The sequence below is a fragment of the Octopus bimaculoides genome, chromosome 1 (genome assembly GCF_001194135.2).
Source record: "Octopus bimaculoides isolate UCB-OBI-ISO-001 chromosome 1, ASM119413v2, whole genome shotgun sequence".
Lineage (NCBI taxonomy): Eukaryota > Metazoa > Mollusca > Cephalopoda > Octopoda > Octopodidae > Octopus > Octopus bimaculoides.
Window position 1 is genome coordinate 132,346,791 of NC_068981.1, and position 19,223 is coordinate 132,366,013.

At 33.7% G+C, this 19,223-nt stretch overlaps 1 protein-coding gene and 1 long non-coding RNA gene across 5 annotated transcripts; one reads left to right on the top strand and one right to left on the bottom strand.

The window, feature by feature from the left end:
- Positions 1-140: 140 nt before the first annotated feature.
- LOC106881507 (uncharacterized protein DDB_G0283357) lies at positions 141-18,660 on the bottom strand. Of its 4 annotated transcripts, XM_014931919.2 has the most exons (6): positions 18,169-18,659; positions 17,612-17,733; positions 10,123-10,391; positions 8,407-8,541; positions 6,685-7,248; positions 141-3,163 (listed from the first exon to the last, which is right to left on the bottom strand). In XM_014931919.2, the coding sequence occupies exons 3-6, from the start codon at positions 10,352-10,354 to the stop codon at positions 2,781-2,783; spliced, it is 1,314 nt and encodes a 437-aa protein (XP_014787405.1). In that variant the 5' UTR covers positions 10,355-10,391; positions 17,612-17,733; positions 18,169-18,659; the 3' UTR covers positions 141-2,780. The 4 variants fall into 4 exon arrangements, with proteins under 4 accessions (XP_014787405.1, XP_014787406.1, XP_052826783.1 ...); XM_014931920.2 differs by lacking the exon at positions 17,612-17,733 and having other exon boundaries at positions 18,169-18,660; XM_052970823.1 differs by lacking the exon at positions 18,169-18,659 and having other exon boundaries at positions 17,612-18,028.
- LOC128248749 (uncharacterized) lies at positions 12,621-16,344 on the top strand. Its single transcript, XR_008264941.1, has 2 exons — positions 12,621-12,751; positions 13,433-16,344. It is a non-coding gene; the product is annotated as an uncharacterized LOC128248749 (long non-coding RNA).
- Positions 18,661-19,223: the final 563 nt, after the last annotated feature.

The following is a 19,223-nucleotide window of genomic DNA, read 5'->3' on the forward strand; positions in this document are numbered from 1 at the left end:
GCATGCTTGAGAAAAAGCTATCTCGGCAAAAGTTATATATTGAGCATATTTGTGTGAGTGTGTTCACAAAAATATACACACATGTTTGTATACTGTCTACAACAACATGATGTTAAAATGAAGACATAAAAAAGGCAATATTTCTTAAAATTCCAGAGTATTTTTATTAAAAGCTTTAATAAAATTTAATGACTAGGGAAAAAAAAAAATTAAAAGGATTTTAAAATTTAATAAAACATCTGGTAAAATGGTTTATAAATAAGACAATAAATATAGAAAGCAAAACAAAACTTGGCCATAAATTTCTGCAAATCTCATTAGTTATATTCAATCTTATGGCGCAGAATCCTTGAGAAAGAAACTTAAAGAACTAATGGACTAGATATGCAAGCACCTCACCAACAGTATACACAAGGTGTAAGTTACAACGAGCAATGATATTCTGCAAAACTTGTTTCATTTATAGTATGTGTGAATGTATTTATATATAATGGTAACATTCAGACCATCAGATGTTGTTATACATTGCTGGTCATAATGTACTTCATAATGTTTTAGCTTTCAAATGATACCACCCCACTGGTTAGGTAAGCAGGTCAACATTTTCACCTGAATGGAATGCCAGTCTGTCACTGAGTTACCCATTTACAGCTGAATGAACTGGAACAATGTAAAATGAAGTGTTTTGCTCAAGAACGCAGCTGGTCTGGGAATTGAAACCACAATCTCATGATTTTGAGTGCAGCATCCTAACCACCAGGCCACATGCCTTCACAGACGTGTGCATCTGTGTGAGAATTATGAATAAATCAGCAAATATTTTCAGTAAAGCTATTATTAATACATAGTAGTCTTTGGATTAACTCATGTCATATTCCTGGCAATTAATGTCTGTTAACAAAATAATGTCAAAAATATAATGAGAGAGTAAAAACCCTCAACCTATTGCACAAATAACTTGATAAATATTAAAATCCAGGATAAAAAAGCAATGAAATAAAAATATCTTCCAGTTCAAATATCTACTAAAATCGTTTTGTGTTGTTATTCTTCATTTTAGTTATGACTAAATATTTTACTTATGAAGAAGTTTTCATGTCTGGATGTCTCAAACTAGCTACAAACAACAATTGGATTGTAATTTTCTAAATTTTTGCACTTCAACTGAAGAAAAAGAAACAGGATTCTTAAGATAGAGGGACTATCAAGCAATCCATCCATCATCATCATTGTCATCATCTACAGCATTTAACATATGTTTTCCATACTGGCATGGATTGGATGGTTTGACTGGAGCTGGTAAACCAGAAAATTGTCCAAGGTTTTACTGTCTGCTTTGGCATGCATTCTACAGCTGGATACCCTTCTTAATGCATTTTATGTGATACAAGCACCAGCGTAAAATGCACATAGTACACTCTGTAAAGTAGTTGGTGTTAAGAAGGGCATTTAACTAGATAGACAGAGACTGGTTTTATATTTGCATGTGTAAGAGAGTGAAAAGGAAGTCTACATTGAATTTCTCAGTGAACTCGGATTTCACTTGAACATGGAATGTAAGACGTAATGGAAAGCACATACTTTCCCAAAGCAGTTCCACCTGCAAATCAAAACTAGATTGTATCCGTAAGATAATTTGGAGCTTTGTTATCTCAATCTGTGACATGTTTAAAAAATATTTACTAAGTAGTTTTGACTAGAATGAGAACTGTTAGGTACTTAAATTGTTGCCCTAACAAAAAAAAAAAAAAAATTTTTTAAAAATAAAAATAACAACCTAGAGCACAGAGCACAGCAACAAACTTGCAACAATATAGTATAGTGAATTTCAATTCAGCGAATTTGAATCCATAAAATACAAATATAATATTTTGCTTGTTACAACGTGCTTATGGTTGTGTTATGTTTTAAACAATCTTAACTATAGAATGACATCTAACATAATCAAAATCTTTGATATAATGAAACAAATGTCACAAAGATTTATAAATTCAGAAATCCATGCAGTGAAACAGAAAAAGGAAATTTGATGAAATGTGGAATTTCTTAGGTATGTAATCTTGTATTCAATCTAGTATCTACAAACCATTTAATGTATCTATGTATACATTTATGCATGTGTAGATAGGGAAGTATATATAAGTATGTCTGTAAGGTACATAGGAAATGAAATATAATTATAGAATTTAAATAAATAAACTTGGAAAGTCAGATGTAGAAAAAGAAATGTGTTGAAATAACCTGTTTACATCAAGGCAATTAGTAACAATTTCTGGTAAAATTAATTTCAAATTAAATACTCAAATGATAAAAAAAAGCAGTTTTACTCTTGAGAAAATATAATTAAAATTAATAATTGTAATATATTGTTTTGGAACTTGAAACATCTCCAAAGTAATCCTTAGACTTGTGTATCTTAGAGGAAAGTCATGAGGTCTTGTGCTTACACCCTCACATGCATCAACAAAATACATTTTCCAAATAAATACATACATTAAATAAAATTTTTATCCCCTTTTCAAAGTTAAATGCATAAAAGAATATGGTTGTATTTGCACCAAATTATTGGCCTATTCAGATTTCAATACATGGAGATAGTAATGTACACAGCCATTATATTTACTAAAAGCTCCCTCCCACCGCTCTCATGCACAGAATTAGAGACAGTCAAAAGAAAATATTTTCTTCATCTGAAAAAAGACAAAAAAAACCCCTTAAGTGTAAATTTTTCATATCTACAATGGATCCAGCTATATGGATACAATGAAGCAAATCAAATTCTAATGGATGTTTTCAGGATTGTTAAAAGCACTTGAATCTTGTGTTCTTTCTGCATGACTGGGCAGAACCTCCCACTGGTCACCAGGATTAAGAGAAGAGGACGAAGAGGATGATGTATCCCAGTTCAGGCCATCTGAAATGTCGTGTGCATTTACAGCCATAGTGTTGCTGTCGGAAATCAAGTTTGCTGAGGAATCTAGAGATGATGTCATTACATCATGTGACACTTCTGGCATGGATGCTGTGGGCTGTTGATTACTAGTACTGACTGGCACAGCTGAAGACCGATGGCGAAGATTAGAGTTGTCTACAAAACTTCTGGGTGTCATTGATGATACAGCATCAGCAAGTCCTCCTAAAAGTTCAACATTTTCGTTTGTACCTGGAAAACAGAATTTTTTTTTTAAAGCAATAAAAAAAAAAAAACTCATAATTTACATTTAGAAATTGTTTGTATATCATTCATCAAATAAACTACTTGCAAATATGGCTGTATGGCCACATTGTGGTACCTTGGATAAAACCTGAGAATGAAATTTGTATGTCAAAAATTGCACTGAAGTCTGTCTAATACATATAGATTTTGGTTTCCAAGTGGCTTCAATGCCATGGTTCAGTAGTAGAATTCCTTCTTTTATTAGTTATGGTGTTTTTGCAGGGCAAGTTGTCAGATATAGTACTATTATTAATAATGCTAATAAATTTTTGGATAGAATAAATAAACTGTTAAGATATTTAGTAAAACAAGGGTATAGATATAGTAAATTGGTTAAAACTTTTAATCGCTGTTTAGGTGGGACACTTGAAATATTAAATATGGGGTAGTATCTAGTCTTCAACTTACCAAAGATTTGTAAAGATTTGGAATGTTTACGATTTAAGTTATTTGCTTATTACATCACCAATATTGTTTGAGACAATTGAGGAAGTAGTAATTACATACTACGTTATCTAGAGATAAGATGGTCTTTTAAATTCTAGAGGTGATGGAACCATGTGGTTTGAAAAAACATGTAAGTATTAATACTTTAAAGTTTTAATTTAGCTTTAATTGTAGCAACGTTTTATAATAATAGTTAATTACAAGTATACTTTTATTAGTTCTTATTTAATAAATTTAATGTTTCTATTAGTTAGTGGTAAGTTTACATTAAAGCTTGTAAGGGTAATATATATTAATGAGTGTGTAGTGTTTTTATTATTAACTTCTGAATTATGAAATAATGTATTTCACTCATTATTATATTATTCATTAAATTAAATTCAATCGTGTTTTGTTTTGGAGAGAATTGAAATAAAGCTTTCGTTTTTTTTTTTTTTATTATAGTAGTAACTATGGAAGACTGGTGGGATTATTATTTGTATGGACTATTAATACCGACACAAATCATCATCATCATACATAGATTTATGTGTTTCTTTGTTGTAGTTTAATTTTAAAGCGTTTAATCCTGCCTATATTTAGATTGAATGAATGTGGTTATTAAGCTTTCACTTTTATATTATACTATGGAAGACTGTAAGGAATAAAATATATGATCTAAAGGTTTGATTGCTGTTTAGTTACATATTTAGGAGTTGGTTATAGATTTATTTATTGAATTTATTTATCGATACTGTTGTACACAGGGGAAATATACAGATAGTTTATTCTGTTCATGCTATTATATTAGCATTATCATGCGTTTGAGAATAAATTATTTCTGTATATATATATATATATATATATATATATATATATAGATATAGATATAGGGCAGGGAATTGCCAATTAGTTAATAAAATTAATAATTAACAATTTTGCCAAGTAGTTCAGTATGCAAAAAAACCTTTATTGGTAAAACATTTATAATTATAAACATATAGGGATCAGCATGAGTTGCTTCACCAACATACTGAAAATTTAGAAATAGCAGTCAAAGAACTACTAATTCTAACTACAATTTTTTCTCTCCAATGGATGGCGATATTTACGGCACACATAGAACAAAACAGAAGAGAAAACAAAAACAAACTTGCTGTTAGTTAATCATGTACGACGTTTCGTGATTGGAGAGAAAAAATTGTAGTTAGAATTAGTAGTTCTTTGACTGCTATTTCTAAATTTTCAGTATGTTGGTGAAGCAACTCATGCTGATCCCTATATGTTTATATATATATATATATATATGTGGTAATCTGAAACCATATGAATGGTCATGCCATGGACAAGTTTAGGAAGGACCTGATAAAGATCTTCAAAGAATTTGGTCTATCTATAATGGTCTCCACCATATTTGACAAAAATCGACTTTCTGGGTTTAACTCCTGACTTGAAGACAGGCAAGTACTACCTTTACGGGAAGCCCAATGGGGAATCTGTGTATATCTATCCCCACCCAGCTCTAATTGGATACTTAGTCACAAGCACAAATAGAAGAATCTATAGACTATCAGCAGATAGGGAGATCTTCAACAGGGTTGCTCCCACCCATTATATACAGGCATTAGTGAATAATGGATTCACTGAGAAGTTAGTATACATGGAGGATACCCACCACCACCATCTGAACCTGAAGAGAGTCACGAAGAGAAAATTAATCTAGTTTAATCCTCCATTTAACCTAGAAGTTTCAACCAACACAGCTAGGAGCTTCCTGATGCTAATCAAGAAACACTTTCCTAGAATCCAAAAGAATTATAAACTTTTCATCTCCTACAGTGTTGAGGTTAGTTACTTCTGCTTAGACAACACCACTTCTAACATTGCATGCTACAATAGATGCAAACACACCTAAACTGCCAATGTACACCCCAACCTGTAACTCCAGAATCCTACCAACTTCCTGCTGGAAGGATCCTGCTTCATAAGGTCAGTGGTCTATAGAGCCACCTTCACATCATCTGGTAGCATTACAACACACTACATGGACATGACAACTAATGACTTCAAGGGAAAGTTACACAGCATATGTACTCCTTCAGTGGATAAAATGCCAGTAAATACTTTGTGGAACTTCCGACTGCAATGCTGAACTAGGTGCCAGGTACCATGCATCAGTCTACACTTGATCCAGGGTTGTAGCTCAGTAAAAGAGACGAGTAGTGGGAAAAGGTGAGTCTGACAAACAGGGAACACACTTAATCGCCATCAAGAAAGCACTGGAGATGTCATAGCCTCAGCACATGTCAGTGCATCATCAGCCATGGCATGCCCAATCCTCCATTCAGTGGGGTTGACAACAAATGGAGTACCTGACCACTGGTATGTGTCTCTTCAACAGAAAGCAGAAGAGTATGCACTCCAATTTAGTTAGATGTAAATTGAGGCAAGGTACAATGATCAAGTGGTTGTATATAACAGAGGTGATATATGCATTTGCCACTTCTCAACCTTTCAGAGATGGTTTTCTCTCGGACCATTTCTGGGTGAGACTAGCTACCCTGCTCGTCACCTCATCCCAGTTCTTCTCCACTTGGAGATCCAGACTAAATCAGACTCCAAGCAATTTAACAGGTCCTTCTGTCCAGCGTCCCACATTATTGGAACTTCTTCAAGTTCCAAGTTACAGGCTCAATGACTTTTTCTTGGTTAATTTTTGCTCCTGTCATTTCCTCATGCTCTTTTAGAGCACAAGGCCAGCAGTTTTTTTTTTTGTTTTTTGTAAGGGAGGGAGTAAGCTAATTACAATGACTCCAGTGCTGAACTGGTACTTATTTTATCGACTCTGAAAAAAATGAAAGGTAAAGTTGACCTTGGTGAAATTTGAACTCAGAATGTAGAGACAGACAAAATGTTACAAAGCATTTTGTTCAGCGTGCTAATTCTGCCAGCTCGCCACCATGTTGTTGTTGTTTGATGATGATAATGGATGATGATGACGATGATGATGATGGTGATAATAAACTACAGTGTTTACTCACTTGGGATTTGGCTTTCAGTGGGTGTATCACGCCTGGCTAACATTTCATGGTCCAGTTCAGTATTTGACACTGATTGTGACTGATTTGATTCTATAATGTTCTCCACATTATTTGCCTGGTTATTTGCTGACAGCCCAACTGGAGTTGAAGTTAATACAGTATTTCGGGTCGGAGAAGTGGATGTCAGATTTTCAACAGGGACTGATGATGTACCTGATGGTGCAAGCTGTGAAGCCAGCGATGGATAGATTGTATTTGTTGGTGAGCTTGTGATAACAGGATTGTTATCTGAAGTGGAATTGTCTGGCTGAGATGGTGGAGCTGATGGAGGAGATGGTGGGTCTGATGGCGGAGATGGTGGTGGAGCTGATGAAGCAGTATGTTGTTGCTGTTGTTGGTAGTTGTGAGCATGCTGGAACTGCTGATGAAAACGATTGAAGACATCAATACTTTTATGAAAGACGAATAAACCAACTGCCACTGAGAGACTGAAGACAATTGACAATACACCCATAAGAATGAGTACTCCTCCTAAGATGATAGTTGCGAATGTTAGGACAGTACCTGAAAATTAATAGGAAAAAAATAAAAATGTAATCAGTGAAGCCAAAGTATTTAAGTAATAAAGCAGAACAATTTCAAATCATTTTTTAGTAGCTATTCTCTATCTCAAAAAGTAATGTGATAAAGATTTTCAAGAGCCACCGAGGTTTGTAAAGTAAGTGTTTAGCTTTGGATTCAGTAATGTTAAGAGGATAAGAGAAGAATTTGCCTCTCAATAAAATAGCAGTGGATAAATAGGTAAAGTTCCTGTAAAACATGGTACATATTCCTTCCTGCTATATGAATTGAGTCATATTGAAGTAATTGTCTCATACAGATATCTACCACAATATCTTCAGTGGAAACGAGCAAACAGATGGTATGATATCTATTCAGAAATAACACCTCTAGTAAGTAGAAATCTAATTTCAAATCTTAAAACAAATATTTATTTTGCATACTTTCATTGATTATGCAACATAATCACAATATTTCACTTTTATACTTCAGTTCACAATTCACAAGAATTTAAAACAGAAACTCTCTTTAGTAATGATTATGGTTAGCTTGAACAATTAGCATCAATACAGATTTCATAACATAAGATTCAAAAGTAGCATATCTAAGATAACCTAGATGTCTACATTCACTGATCAGATGTATATTTCAGATTTAGCAAAATTGGGATAATTTTCTATTATAACTTTTGATTTTAAAATATAGAAATTAAATTTTCATTTCAATAAATAAAATACACAAGAAGGAAAGTTTATGAAACCTAAAATTAGATTCCTTTGAGCACAAAATTAACTAAAAGATTAACAGTGTATTGTGTGTAAGAGGGTGAAAGTTCATTACATTTACATGTTTGGAAATGTAAACTATATTAGAAATTTCTAGAACTGTATCTGAACCTATGTGATAAATGCTAAAAGCCATAATATACTTCTGAATTATTTAAAAGATATGATTTCAAAGGACTAAATTTAGTATGTTATCTGGCAGCTATATCTAATAAGATAGCTATTGCCTATACAACAAACAGAGAAAATGATGTTTTTACATAATATTCTGTCTGCAACCATTATACTTATCAATCTGAATAATTTCAATACTATCTGAAAAAAGTTATTTGAACAAAATCAGATGATGTCATCTGTGCACAATCACATGCAATACCTGCTTGTGATTCATTGAATCCTGTGCTGATGTTTTGTTCAGGATTGTCACTTGACATGGCTTGAGGACATCTGGTCAGCAATTGGAACTGTTCCATTAAATATCGTTCCAGAGAAGAAATGCTGTATTCAGAGCCTGTGAGTCATAGTGTAGAAGGGAGTAGAGTTAGGAGAAAGTCAAATTAATTCAGTGCAGTTACAGCCTAAGTTAAAACACAGGAGAAATTATTCTTAGACAGTGCCAAAATAAAGTGATGAAACAACAGAAAAAAAAATAAGGCTCATTATCTACAACTTAAAGGCACAAACTAGTGTATTTACATATGTAGTCTTTATCAACTTATTAACTGTTGGATATAATTTCTGTTATATCCTCTGGGATGAGGTTTCATTAATATAAAATATATATTACACTTTTCTTCAAAACCGCTTTTGATTGACTGTATCAGGAACAGTTAAATCACTGGCTATCTTCATATTGTTTATAAGACAAAACTAATAACTACTTGGTGAGAATGATTTAGGTATATAGTACATACTATTTGTTACTAGTCATAATAGCACATCACCTGGAGGCAACTAAAGATTCAATAAGTTACAGTTTGGGAAAGCAAATAATTCTGAAACATCATGCAACAAAATGTAACTATAACATATTATTTCTATGACTCATATCCTTACATAAGATATTTCCTTTTTTTTTTATTAATAATAATACAGTTAGAGGAGGAAGAGCAGCACTATGAGAATTTTACTGTAAAGCCTTTGAGACAGGTAGGAGGTAAATATAGAAAGAACAAAGTCTCATCAACTGCTACAGTAGGAAGCATCACTTAAACTATTAAGCTATCCTCAAACCTCATTCAAATATTTGTAACCGAACTCATTCTGCCTTCCAAAGGCTATATGTGAAAATAGAATAGTTGTCCTCATTATTGATACAATATTGGGTTTACAATGCAGATATAAGTTGAACATATTTGTACAACACCAAATTTTTATCATTTCACTGAATGATATTTGAAATCTTTCTTTATGAGTCATTCATTCAATTTTATCTGAAAGGATTCAATTGCAGTATTGTATATGATAAAGCCATTTGATATTTTCCTGTTAGCTTGGGGTTTCATTTCACTGTCATTTTTTCTCTTTTATTATCTGTTCAGCCACAAGGCAAGTATGGGGTGATGAAATTTAGAGCCTTGCCCTCAACACAATACAACACAACACTGTGCCAGCAGAGATACAAATTCACAAGTCTTCAGCCTAGAGCAGTGATTCTCAATCTTTTGTAATTTCATGGCAGACAGAAGATCAAATAAAATTATTGGTGCACTTTGAGCATTAAAAAAAAAAAAAAAAAAAAAAAAATTAGATTTTAACATTAAATATCTAGAATATATACAAAACAATTGTGTTATTTAATCACTCATACTTATGCATAACAAAATTATGAATAACACTACAATGGATTTAGCAAAGCTTTAAACCATATTTGAAAAAAATCTTTGGTACACCTAGGTATCTGCTGTGATCCATCAGTGTGCCATGATGTACCATTTTGGAATCACTGGTCTAAAGGCTTACCTATTTAGAGTAATTCATTGTACAAAAGCAAGCATCACAGTTGCTAAACATGCATCAATCTAGACATTGCTTTCTAAAAAAAAATATAACATGACTTGAATAAAAATGAAGGAGAGTTAAAGATACTTACCTTCAAGAAACATAAACCCACCAAATGTAAGGAAAATACTGAAAAGTGTAAAGGCAAAGAAACAGGCAACAGGCACACTGCATAATACAATAGTAAAAATTCCAAACATTGTGATGAAAGGATGGTTGGCTGCAAATGTTTTTAGCTTCTCCAAGCGGTTAGTAAGGTCAAAGTTTTCAACCAGATCTTGATAAATGTGGGAGAGAATTGTGCTGAAGCTTTCATTCTCCATTTTCAGCTGTTGGATGGATTACTTGCAGGTACTTTAACTGTAAAAGAATGGAATATTTGAGTATGTGTAGGTCTGTATTTATGTGTATCTTTGTGTGAATGTGTGTTTATGTGTGTGTATGTGTATACACACACACACACACACACACAGGTATACAAGTTCAAGCACACATTACGTGTCATACAAATTGAGACATGATAAAATTATGCACGAAGATCTGTGTCTTGTGCTATAATTAGACCGACATTACAACCAGAATATTATAGATAAATAAAAGTATTGATTGTTTGAAATCAAGTGTTACTAATTACTGCCAACAATGTGCTATGGCTAACGATACACCAGCAATCTAAGTGGGCTAGTTAAATGCTATTTCTAGAAGATAAGTTTCTAGGGTTACATACCTATTTAATTTAGACAGGTTAGAATATTTATAAAGCATGTTATCTTGAAATTGTGCTAGAGTTAAGCAATAAAGTTGTCCAAGACGATTTGTTCCAGATGTTGAACATCCTCAAAGTATGTGTCAATTTTATTTAATATTCAAAGATCAAATTCCTTTCCAGCTAGTATATAGACATATCATTCATTTATCTTGGACTGGATAGGCTTAAGTTATCCAAAATACACTGCAGTGAGATGAAGCTTTGGTAGAACTCATGTGTCTATAAATTATCTGTAAGGTTAATATGTATAATAAACAGAATCTGCTATTTCTCAAAAAGAGTATTATAAGGATACATCTACTCACCCCTAAACTGTATCTTATTACACTTCCCACACCTCAATACAGGTCTCAGGAATAATAGTGAAGCTACTGGAAAACCATGGATTTGTTTGGGAAACTAGCTTTAATCAAGAAAAGGGGAGTCAAAGTGGGGAAGGGTATAGGAAGATGAAGGTAGGAAGGAAAACATAAAGTGGTGAAAGATGAGGACAGTTGAAAGTGGAAGGAATAAAGAAACTTTAAAGGTAAACAATATCAAATGCCTGTGCATACATCAGGTTCTAAATGAGTGATGACAATATTTTGAAGTTGCATGATAGGTACTTCTTCAAATGCCTGAATTTCCTGAATACCTCTGATCTTGTGTTTAAAAGAGGTTTTGGTTATGAAAGTTTTGAGGAATTTCCTCTTCTCTGCCTTGCACAAATCACATCTTTTCTTGATAATATCTTAGAAAGGTCCAAGGCAGTGAGCTGGCAAAATCATTACTGCATCAGGAAAAATGCTTAGTGACATTTCATCCAATTTTACCGTCTGAGTTCAAATACCACCAGGGTCAACTTTTCCTCTCAGGATCGATAAAATAAGTACTACTTGAAAACTGAAATCAATGTGATTGACTTGTCACCTGCCTCAAAATTGCTGGCCTTGTGCCAAAATTTGAAACTTAAGGTAGCAAGCTGGCAAAATCAGCATATTGAGCAAAATGCTTAGTGGCATTTTGTGTGTTGCAACGTTCTGAGTTTTTTGTTGAAGCAGACTTTACCTTTCATTTTTTCAGGGTTAATAAAATAAGTACCAGTTCAGCATTAGGGTTGATGTAAACAACTTATCCCACTCCCAAAATTGCTGGCCTTGTGCCAAAATTTGAAACCAATATCTTAGAAAGGTCCAGACCTAATATGGTATAAAGGAAACCAATCACTTTTCTTTTAAGCAAGTCATAGTGAAAATGAGAACAACAACATATATACTGGGATTGAAAATATAAAAGAATGTTGAAAATTTCCCTCTAAACTGACACAAAGTCATGCACATACACACTTACATAGATATACCATATATATATACATATGATGGGCTTCCACAGTTTGTTTACTAATTTCACTCACAAAGCATTGGTTGGTCCAGGGTTATAGTAGAAGACACTTGCCCACAGTACTGTGCAGTGGGACTGAACCCAAAACCATGTGGTTGCAAAAGCAAGCTTCTTAACCACACAGCCATGCCTGCACTTATGAAAAAGTAAGAATATGGCAGCGCCTAAAAACTAGAGGAAGTAAAGATGAGAATAGAGTTTTAAAAATTACCTGAAAAAAAAGAGTAAGCCTAATAAAATATGAGAATAAATTAGATGAGCAGTTAGCTGTAAATGTGACAGTGAGCAATACATAAGGCCATAGGGTAAAGTTCTCAAGAGTAGTAAGATTATTAACAAGGGGTTAACTAGTAATGTATGCATAAAGCATACTGTTAAGATAAATAGATTAATAATGAAATCAATGATAGATAATGAAAAGAAAGTTTACTAAAGCAGGTGATTAAGGAATCTATAAATAAAGTATGAATAATAATGATAATTGTTTCTGACACAAGGCCAGTATATACTATACACACAGACAAATGTATTTCATGATAGGATATAACCATACCATAGACATCACTTACAGGTGAGTTTGACCTGATAGAATCTGTCACACTTTTGCTAGTTGTTTTATGTATGCATGTAGTTGTGAGCAGACATAGAAAGTCCTTCAGCTCTTCTACTTTTGACTCAGTGGGAAATGCAGTATGTAACAGCTGGAAAGAGTGGGGAGGCTGCATGAAAATTTTTTTTTAAATGGTTTGTACTCATTTTTCAGCTGTGTTATTTTCCAAACAGAAGTTAATTAAGGGATATCTAATATGTAATGAAAAAATGTATGTAAACAATTGTAATTACTGCTGTAAGTAAGTTGGCCAACCAAGGTGGAATGAACCGTTTTGGGAGCAATAATGGGGTATATCCAATAGATTTGATAGAAGAATCAATAAAGGGGGGAAAAAAACCCCCTCAAAGAATGCAAATCTGAAACTAAAACTACGAGCAAAAACACTCCAACCATGACAATCCAGTTCTTTTTTTCCATCATAATCTATCTAAGGATACATTTTTTAATATGCTTTTAGTTACAATGGTAAGGTATGGTATAAGAGAGATTTGGCAACTATTGTTAGCAAGTTGAGCCAATGTCCTCATTTGGTTGGATGTGGTTGTTAGGAACCTACCATGTGGTTAACTTTTTGTTTTTCTTTTACAAAGTATCAAAAGAAATAGATTAAAAAGGCAAGACTCTTCTATTTCATTTCAGGAATTCTATAAGCAAACAACTTTTGGACAGATTTGATCAAGTGGATTATCGTTCTCAAAATGAAGAGACCAAACTTGAAAGACATTTTCTAATATGGATTGAACATTTTACCAAGAACTTTTTATCTGAAACTGTCATGATATTGGAGTTGGGTTTCAAAGTCATGAGAAAATAGTGAAAACAATCAAAGAATTTCTAAGCAAGAGCACTCAGAGAGAGCAAACTACTGCCAAGGTAACACCAACATCCTCTCAATGATTAGTCAGAGATGATTTTTAAAATGAGAATATCTGAAATAAACTCAACTGCTCTCACAAATGAGAATACTAAAAATGAACCTGACTGCTCTCAAAAATTAAGTAAAAAAAAAAAGAACGAAAAATAATGCAGAATCCTTGTTCAATACCAGATTGATCTCAAAATCTAATCAGTTTGTGCCAGTCACAAGGCCATCTCTGAAAGTTTCATCCAAATCCATCCAGTGGTTCTTGATATATCTTGTCCAAACAAACAAACATGACTGAAAACAATACCTCCACCTTTGCTAAGGCGGAGGTAATAAAGAAAATGAAACTATTCTAGTCAACTGCAAAAACAATTTACAAACATTTTAATAGGATTCTTTTCTCAGCTAAACATAACCTGCATTTTCTGCTGTGATTAAAATAAGGCTTGCATTCCTTTAAGATTTTCCACTTGATATACTTCATTGTACTGTTGTACAATTCTCAGAGAATCAGCAGATTTACCTAAAGTGCAGGAACAAAATTTTCAGTCCATACCCACATGAGAAGATATATATATTGTTTTATGTACAGGTCCCACCATGATTATAATCACTAGGTTCTCAACCACTGGCCCTTCCAGCATCACACCCTGAAAATCCAACAAAGTCTTTAACCAAAACATACATCAATGTACAGATATACATGTGCAACCAAACATAGGCTTAAAAGTTTGGACACCAACGCTCGCAAAAAACTCCTCCCTACATATATACCAACCCCTTACCCTCCACCTCATCCCACTGGACTCTTGCTGCTTTACAGTCACTCCAGATTCTTTAGGAGCCAAGAAATATAATAACCTTGATAAACCCCTCGCCTTTTAGCCTCCTGCTACTGTGTTTCATCTTTCTTCACAACAACCACAAGTCCAATGGGACATTTTTTTACCTCCAGTAACACAGAGCAGTCACCATATTTTTTCCATACCTGCCATCTCTGAAGAGAATATGGTGTTAGTTAACCCTCTGTTCTTTGATATCTGATTATCTAATACCAGCGTGAAACTGATTTGTAAGATAGGCTGAAATCTATATTACTGTATACTTTCATTAATGAGAAATATATGAGTGCATATTTTTCTGAATTATGGATTCTTGGACGACAAACTTAAGTACATAACATATGTTTAATATAAGAAAAGTTGCAGTCCAGTGGTTACAACCCTTTATAATAAACAGTAATCTAGTATTATCAGCAAATAGAACTTTTATTATTTTGAGCAAATCATTTATACACACACACATATATTTATATATATATATATATATATATATATATATATTGCTTCAGCCATTAGACCATGTTTGGATGGTGCTTTTTACGTGCCACCGGCATGGGGAGCCAGTCAGGCAGCTCTGGCAGCAACCTACGTATGAATGGTGCTTACTGCATGCTACCAGTACTGGTAATGGCCACAATAACAATTTCCATTTGATTTGATTTTGATTTACTTGACTCAATAGGTCTCCTGAAGCACAGCATGTTGCCTGACGATTCAAAGGTACTTTTTAAATGGGCTGGTTATGCGATACTGGTGTAGGCTACGTCTGTGATCTCACTTTCCTTGCCGGGTCTTCTCAATCACAGCATACCTTCAGAGGTCTCGGCCTTTTGTCATTGCCTCTGTGAGGCCCAACGTTCAAAGATCATGCTTCACTACCTCATCCCATGTCTTCCTGAGTCTCCCTCTTCCATGGGTTCCTCCCACTGTTAGAGTGTGATACTTCTTCAAACAGCTCTCCTCATCCATACATGGCACATGCCCATACCAGCGCAGTCGTCTCTGTTGCACACCACATCTGATGCTTCTTATGCCCAACATTTCTCTCAGGGGGCTTACATCCTGTTGTGCGTGCAGACTGACATTACACATCTAGCAGATCATACTAGCTTCATTTCTTTCAAGTCTACGCATGTCTTCAGCAGTCACAGCACCTGTTTCACTGCCGCGTAGCAATCGGTCTTTTTTTTTTGCCAAAACGGTAAGTTACGGGGATATAAACACCAACACTAGCATACACTAAGCACCTCTATCGCAACAGAATGAGTTAGGGAAAATAAGATAATTTGTTGATCAATTACTGTTTCAATACATGCCATTTAAAATATTTGCGAGAGTTGTGGTACCGCACGCTCGCAAGGGTGTTTGGCTGTTTCAGTGTTTCAACCTAGCGATCAGACATGGTAGTGTTTTGGGTTACTTCAAAGCCTTTTTTGAAAATGTCAGTATTCCCTGGTGCGATGTAATAAAAAAAGGGGGGGGGGGTATGCACACCTTATTTTATTTACTTTTCTTTCTACACAATTTTTTGGGGGGCATTTTTTTCTTACTTTTTCTACGGAAATGTATTGTGTTCTTCGATAAATAACTCGTGATTTCTTTTTAAAGTTTTGGGGAATCCCTTAAATTACCCTATATTTTTATAACACGTTGTTCACCACCTAACGTTTAAGCTCTGATTACAAAGATTCCAAATATTTTACCGGGAATACACGAAACGATAAATGAGTTTCATCATTTCGCTGCAATATGTACCAAATCAATCTGGTGGTGTCACCTTTGTAAAAAATATATTTCATACAATAACAACCTTTAAAAAAAAGTAATAAAAATATATCTTTTAAGTATTGTTGTTTGTTTTTCTTCAGAAAAATTAATGGCGTTCGTGTTTGTTTTGTAGAGATTAGTTTCATTTTCTTTTAATTTTGTGGCAGTAATATGCAAGAAAGGCTGCCGATTGCCAGACAAAATACGAGATAATCATGTCTGGAAAGCTTTTGGTCAAATAGTTTGTTCGATTATTGACTAACATCAATAAAGTATCTATCCCGTTATCCAAAAGTCTGCATTATGTACGCAGCAACAATAGGAAACAACGACGCAATTTAGTTGAAAACAATTGTTCCTTTATCAACTTGTATTAAGTAGTACTATTTGCACTTTTCTTAATTATAACATATCAATATGAACAAAAGAACAGTTAATTTCTTTGTTAGAATATATATTTTGACGGTAGTAAGATTAGTTTGACTAGATGTATAAATGGGATCCAAGAATTGTTTGTATACTTCTGCTATCAGAAAATCAAAATACATAATTTATTTCAATTTACGTTGAATACAATAGGAGAATGCCCCGAGACTTTCACCCATGTGTCAAATATATATAGGGTGAAAGTATCAAATAGTACCTATATATTTATCAAATAAGAGATCCGATGCCTAATAAACATCTGCAATCCACCTCTGTTCTTCCTATTCAAATAAAATGTCTGCGTCTCTCGGCTTCTCTGGGGTCGCTCGACTTGCTAGTAGATCCAAATTATTCCTTCTTATACCATATCGGCTGAAACAAAACAGGAGTTACAGTATACCAAGGGCTATATTATCCAATGCTCGAACATAAGATGGATGGCTACGGCTGGAAAGCCTCTGATCTTAGATCAGCTCCATTAGAGTTGACTTGCGACAAAAAAAATGTCCATTGTTTTTTATGAATTAACACTACAGAATTTAGATGGCAAGATATAGGTGATGTAGTGTTTATTATTAACATAGTACAGTTTACTATAGCGATGCTCATATATAAACATACATATACAGAGCAAAGTAAACAGACACACAAACATGCGGAGCTGAGTAGACATGTGTAGACAGGTTTTATTATTAAAGTACAACTCCGCCGAGGTCGACTTTGATTTTCATCGTTTTGGGGTCGAAAAAATAAATACCAGTTAAGCATTGGAGTCGATGTAATCGACTTATTGCCAACCCCCAAAATTTCAGGCTCTGTGCCTATAACAGAAAAGATTATTATTATCATTACAGTACAACGAGCAATAAAATGTCCAGATAATAGATAACATTAAAAAAAAAGATATAGATAACTCACGATAAAAACAATTCAGATATAATATTATTACTGAATTGAAATTTCGACGTTGGTTAACGATAATTCATCAAACTCCTTCTGATCCAAAAGTGAAGTTAATTAATCTACAAGATGTGAAGTCGCTATTCAAGGCAGGGGTGTCGTAGTTTTCACAACACAGATTAAGAAAGAAAACAAAAGCAGTAAATTAGAAACGCTACGGAGGAAAGTAAAAATGGACTATCTCTTTTGTTTTATAAATAAATTTAAGTCTTTCAACAGTTGAAGAAGCCTGCTTTTGTTTTGATTACAGACCACAAACAATTGTTGAATTATTATTAAAGAACACAAGACAGATTGGGGTTTTTTTCATATCTAAAGCTTCAGTAGTTTAATACTCTAACATAGTCTTGTTCTTTAACTACAGAGTTAAACGTCTATTCCAAGGACAATATTGCATTGGGCATTTTATTATTTGTTTTATTACTGTAGTTACAAACTACTATAGAAATTGGTTCTTTTTTAATTATTAATATTTTTTTAATTGTGTTCCAATATTAAAAATATTAATCACTTACCTAATGTTTTCTTTTTCCTTTTTCCGAACCGGATATAAAATTAAAATTCGTTCAAAATGATTCTTCACAGATGTTACGGAAGGTGCCTAATAAAAAACTAATAATTTCTACCAAAAACTAAATCGCTTCATTAATGATTCGAGAATTCGTTCATAATTTAAACGACATATGTCTATAATCTACTTTATAAACGTTTCGTGAAAAATAGCAGAAATTTATTCTTTAGTCATTAATAAATCTTCGCTAAAGAGGTTCGAAGGCAATTTGGAAACTCCGAACAAAAAACTTTATATTTTTGATTTATTTATCTTTCTATTTTTGTTTTAGTTATTGGACTGCCCACATGTTATTGCTCTAGGGCATTAACTTAAAGAATTTAGCTAGGAAAATCGACTCCCAGTACTTATTTTCAAAGTCTGATACTTGTTCTATCGATTCTGTTGACGAACCGTTAAGGGTAAACAAATCAACACCATTTGTCATACGATAGTGGGAGACAACTACAACACATACACACTCATGTGTGTGTACACACACATAAATTTGACATGGGCGATTCTTTCTTGTCTTGGGATTCACGGTCAAACGGCTGGGTGGAATTGTGCGAAAAATTACACAAATGTGTAGAATGATCCGGTGGTGATGCTATAATAATACTCTTGTGTTTATGAATGTGAAAGGAAGGAAGGGGTGATGTCATACTTGGTAGTGGGATGATGAAAATTGTACGCTGAAAAAAAAAATCAAACAGCGTTTCAACTTTCTGAATATATGTGTGTTTGTAAAAGGAAGGTATGCGAATGTATGTGTGTGTGCGCGCAATGGAAGTGGGATGGTTCATCTTTGTTTGCTTAATATTTGGGTTTATTTTTTGATTTGGCTGAATTTTTTTTTTTTTTGTTGGTCAGTTATTTTTAGCGCTTTGATAGAAAAAAGTCATTCTAAAATTTTTTTTTAATGTAAGCATGCTCAAACAAGTCGAATGCTTACACAGAGCAGGTTTTACAGCCACATCATCCAAACAGACCTGGTGAAACTGGGCTTAGCTGCTAGTA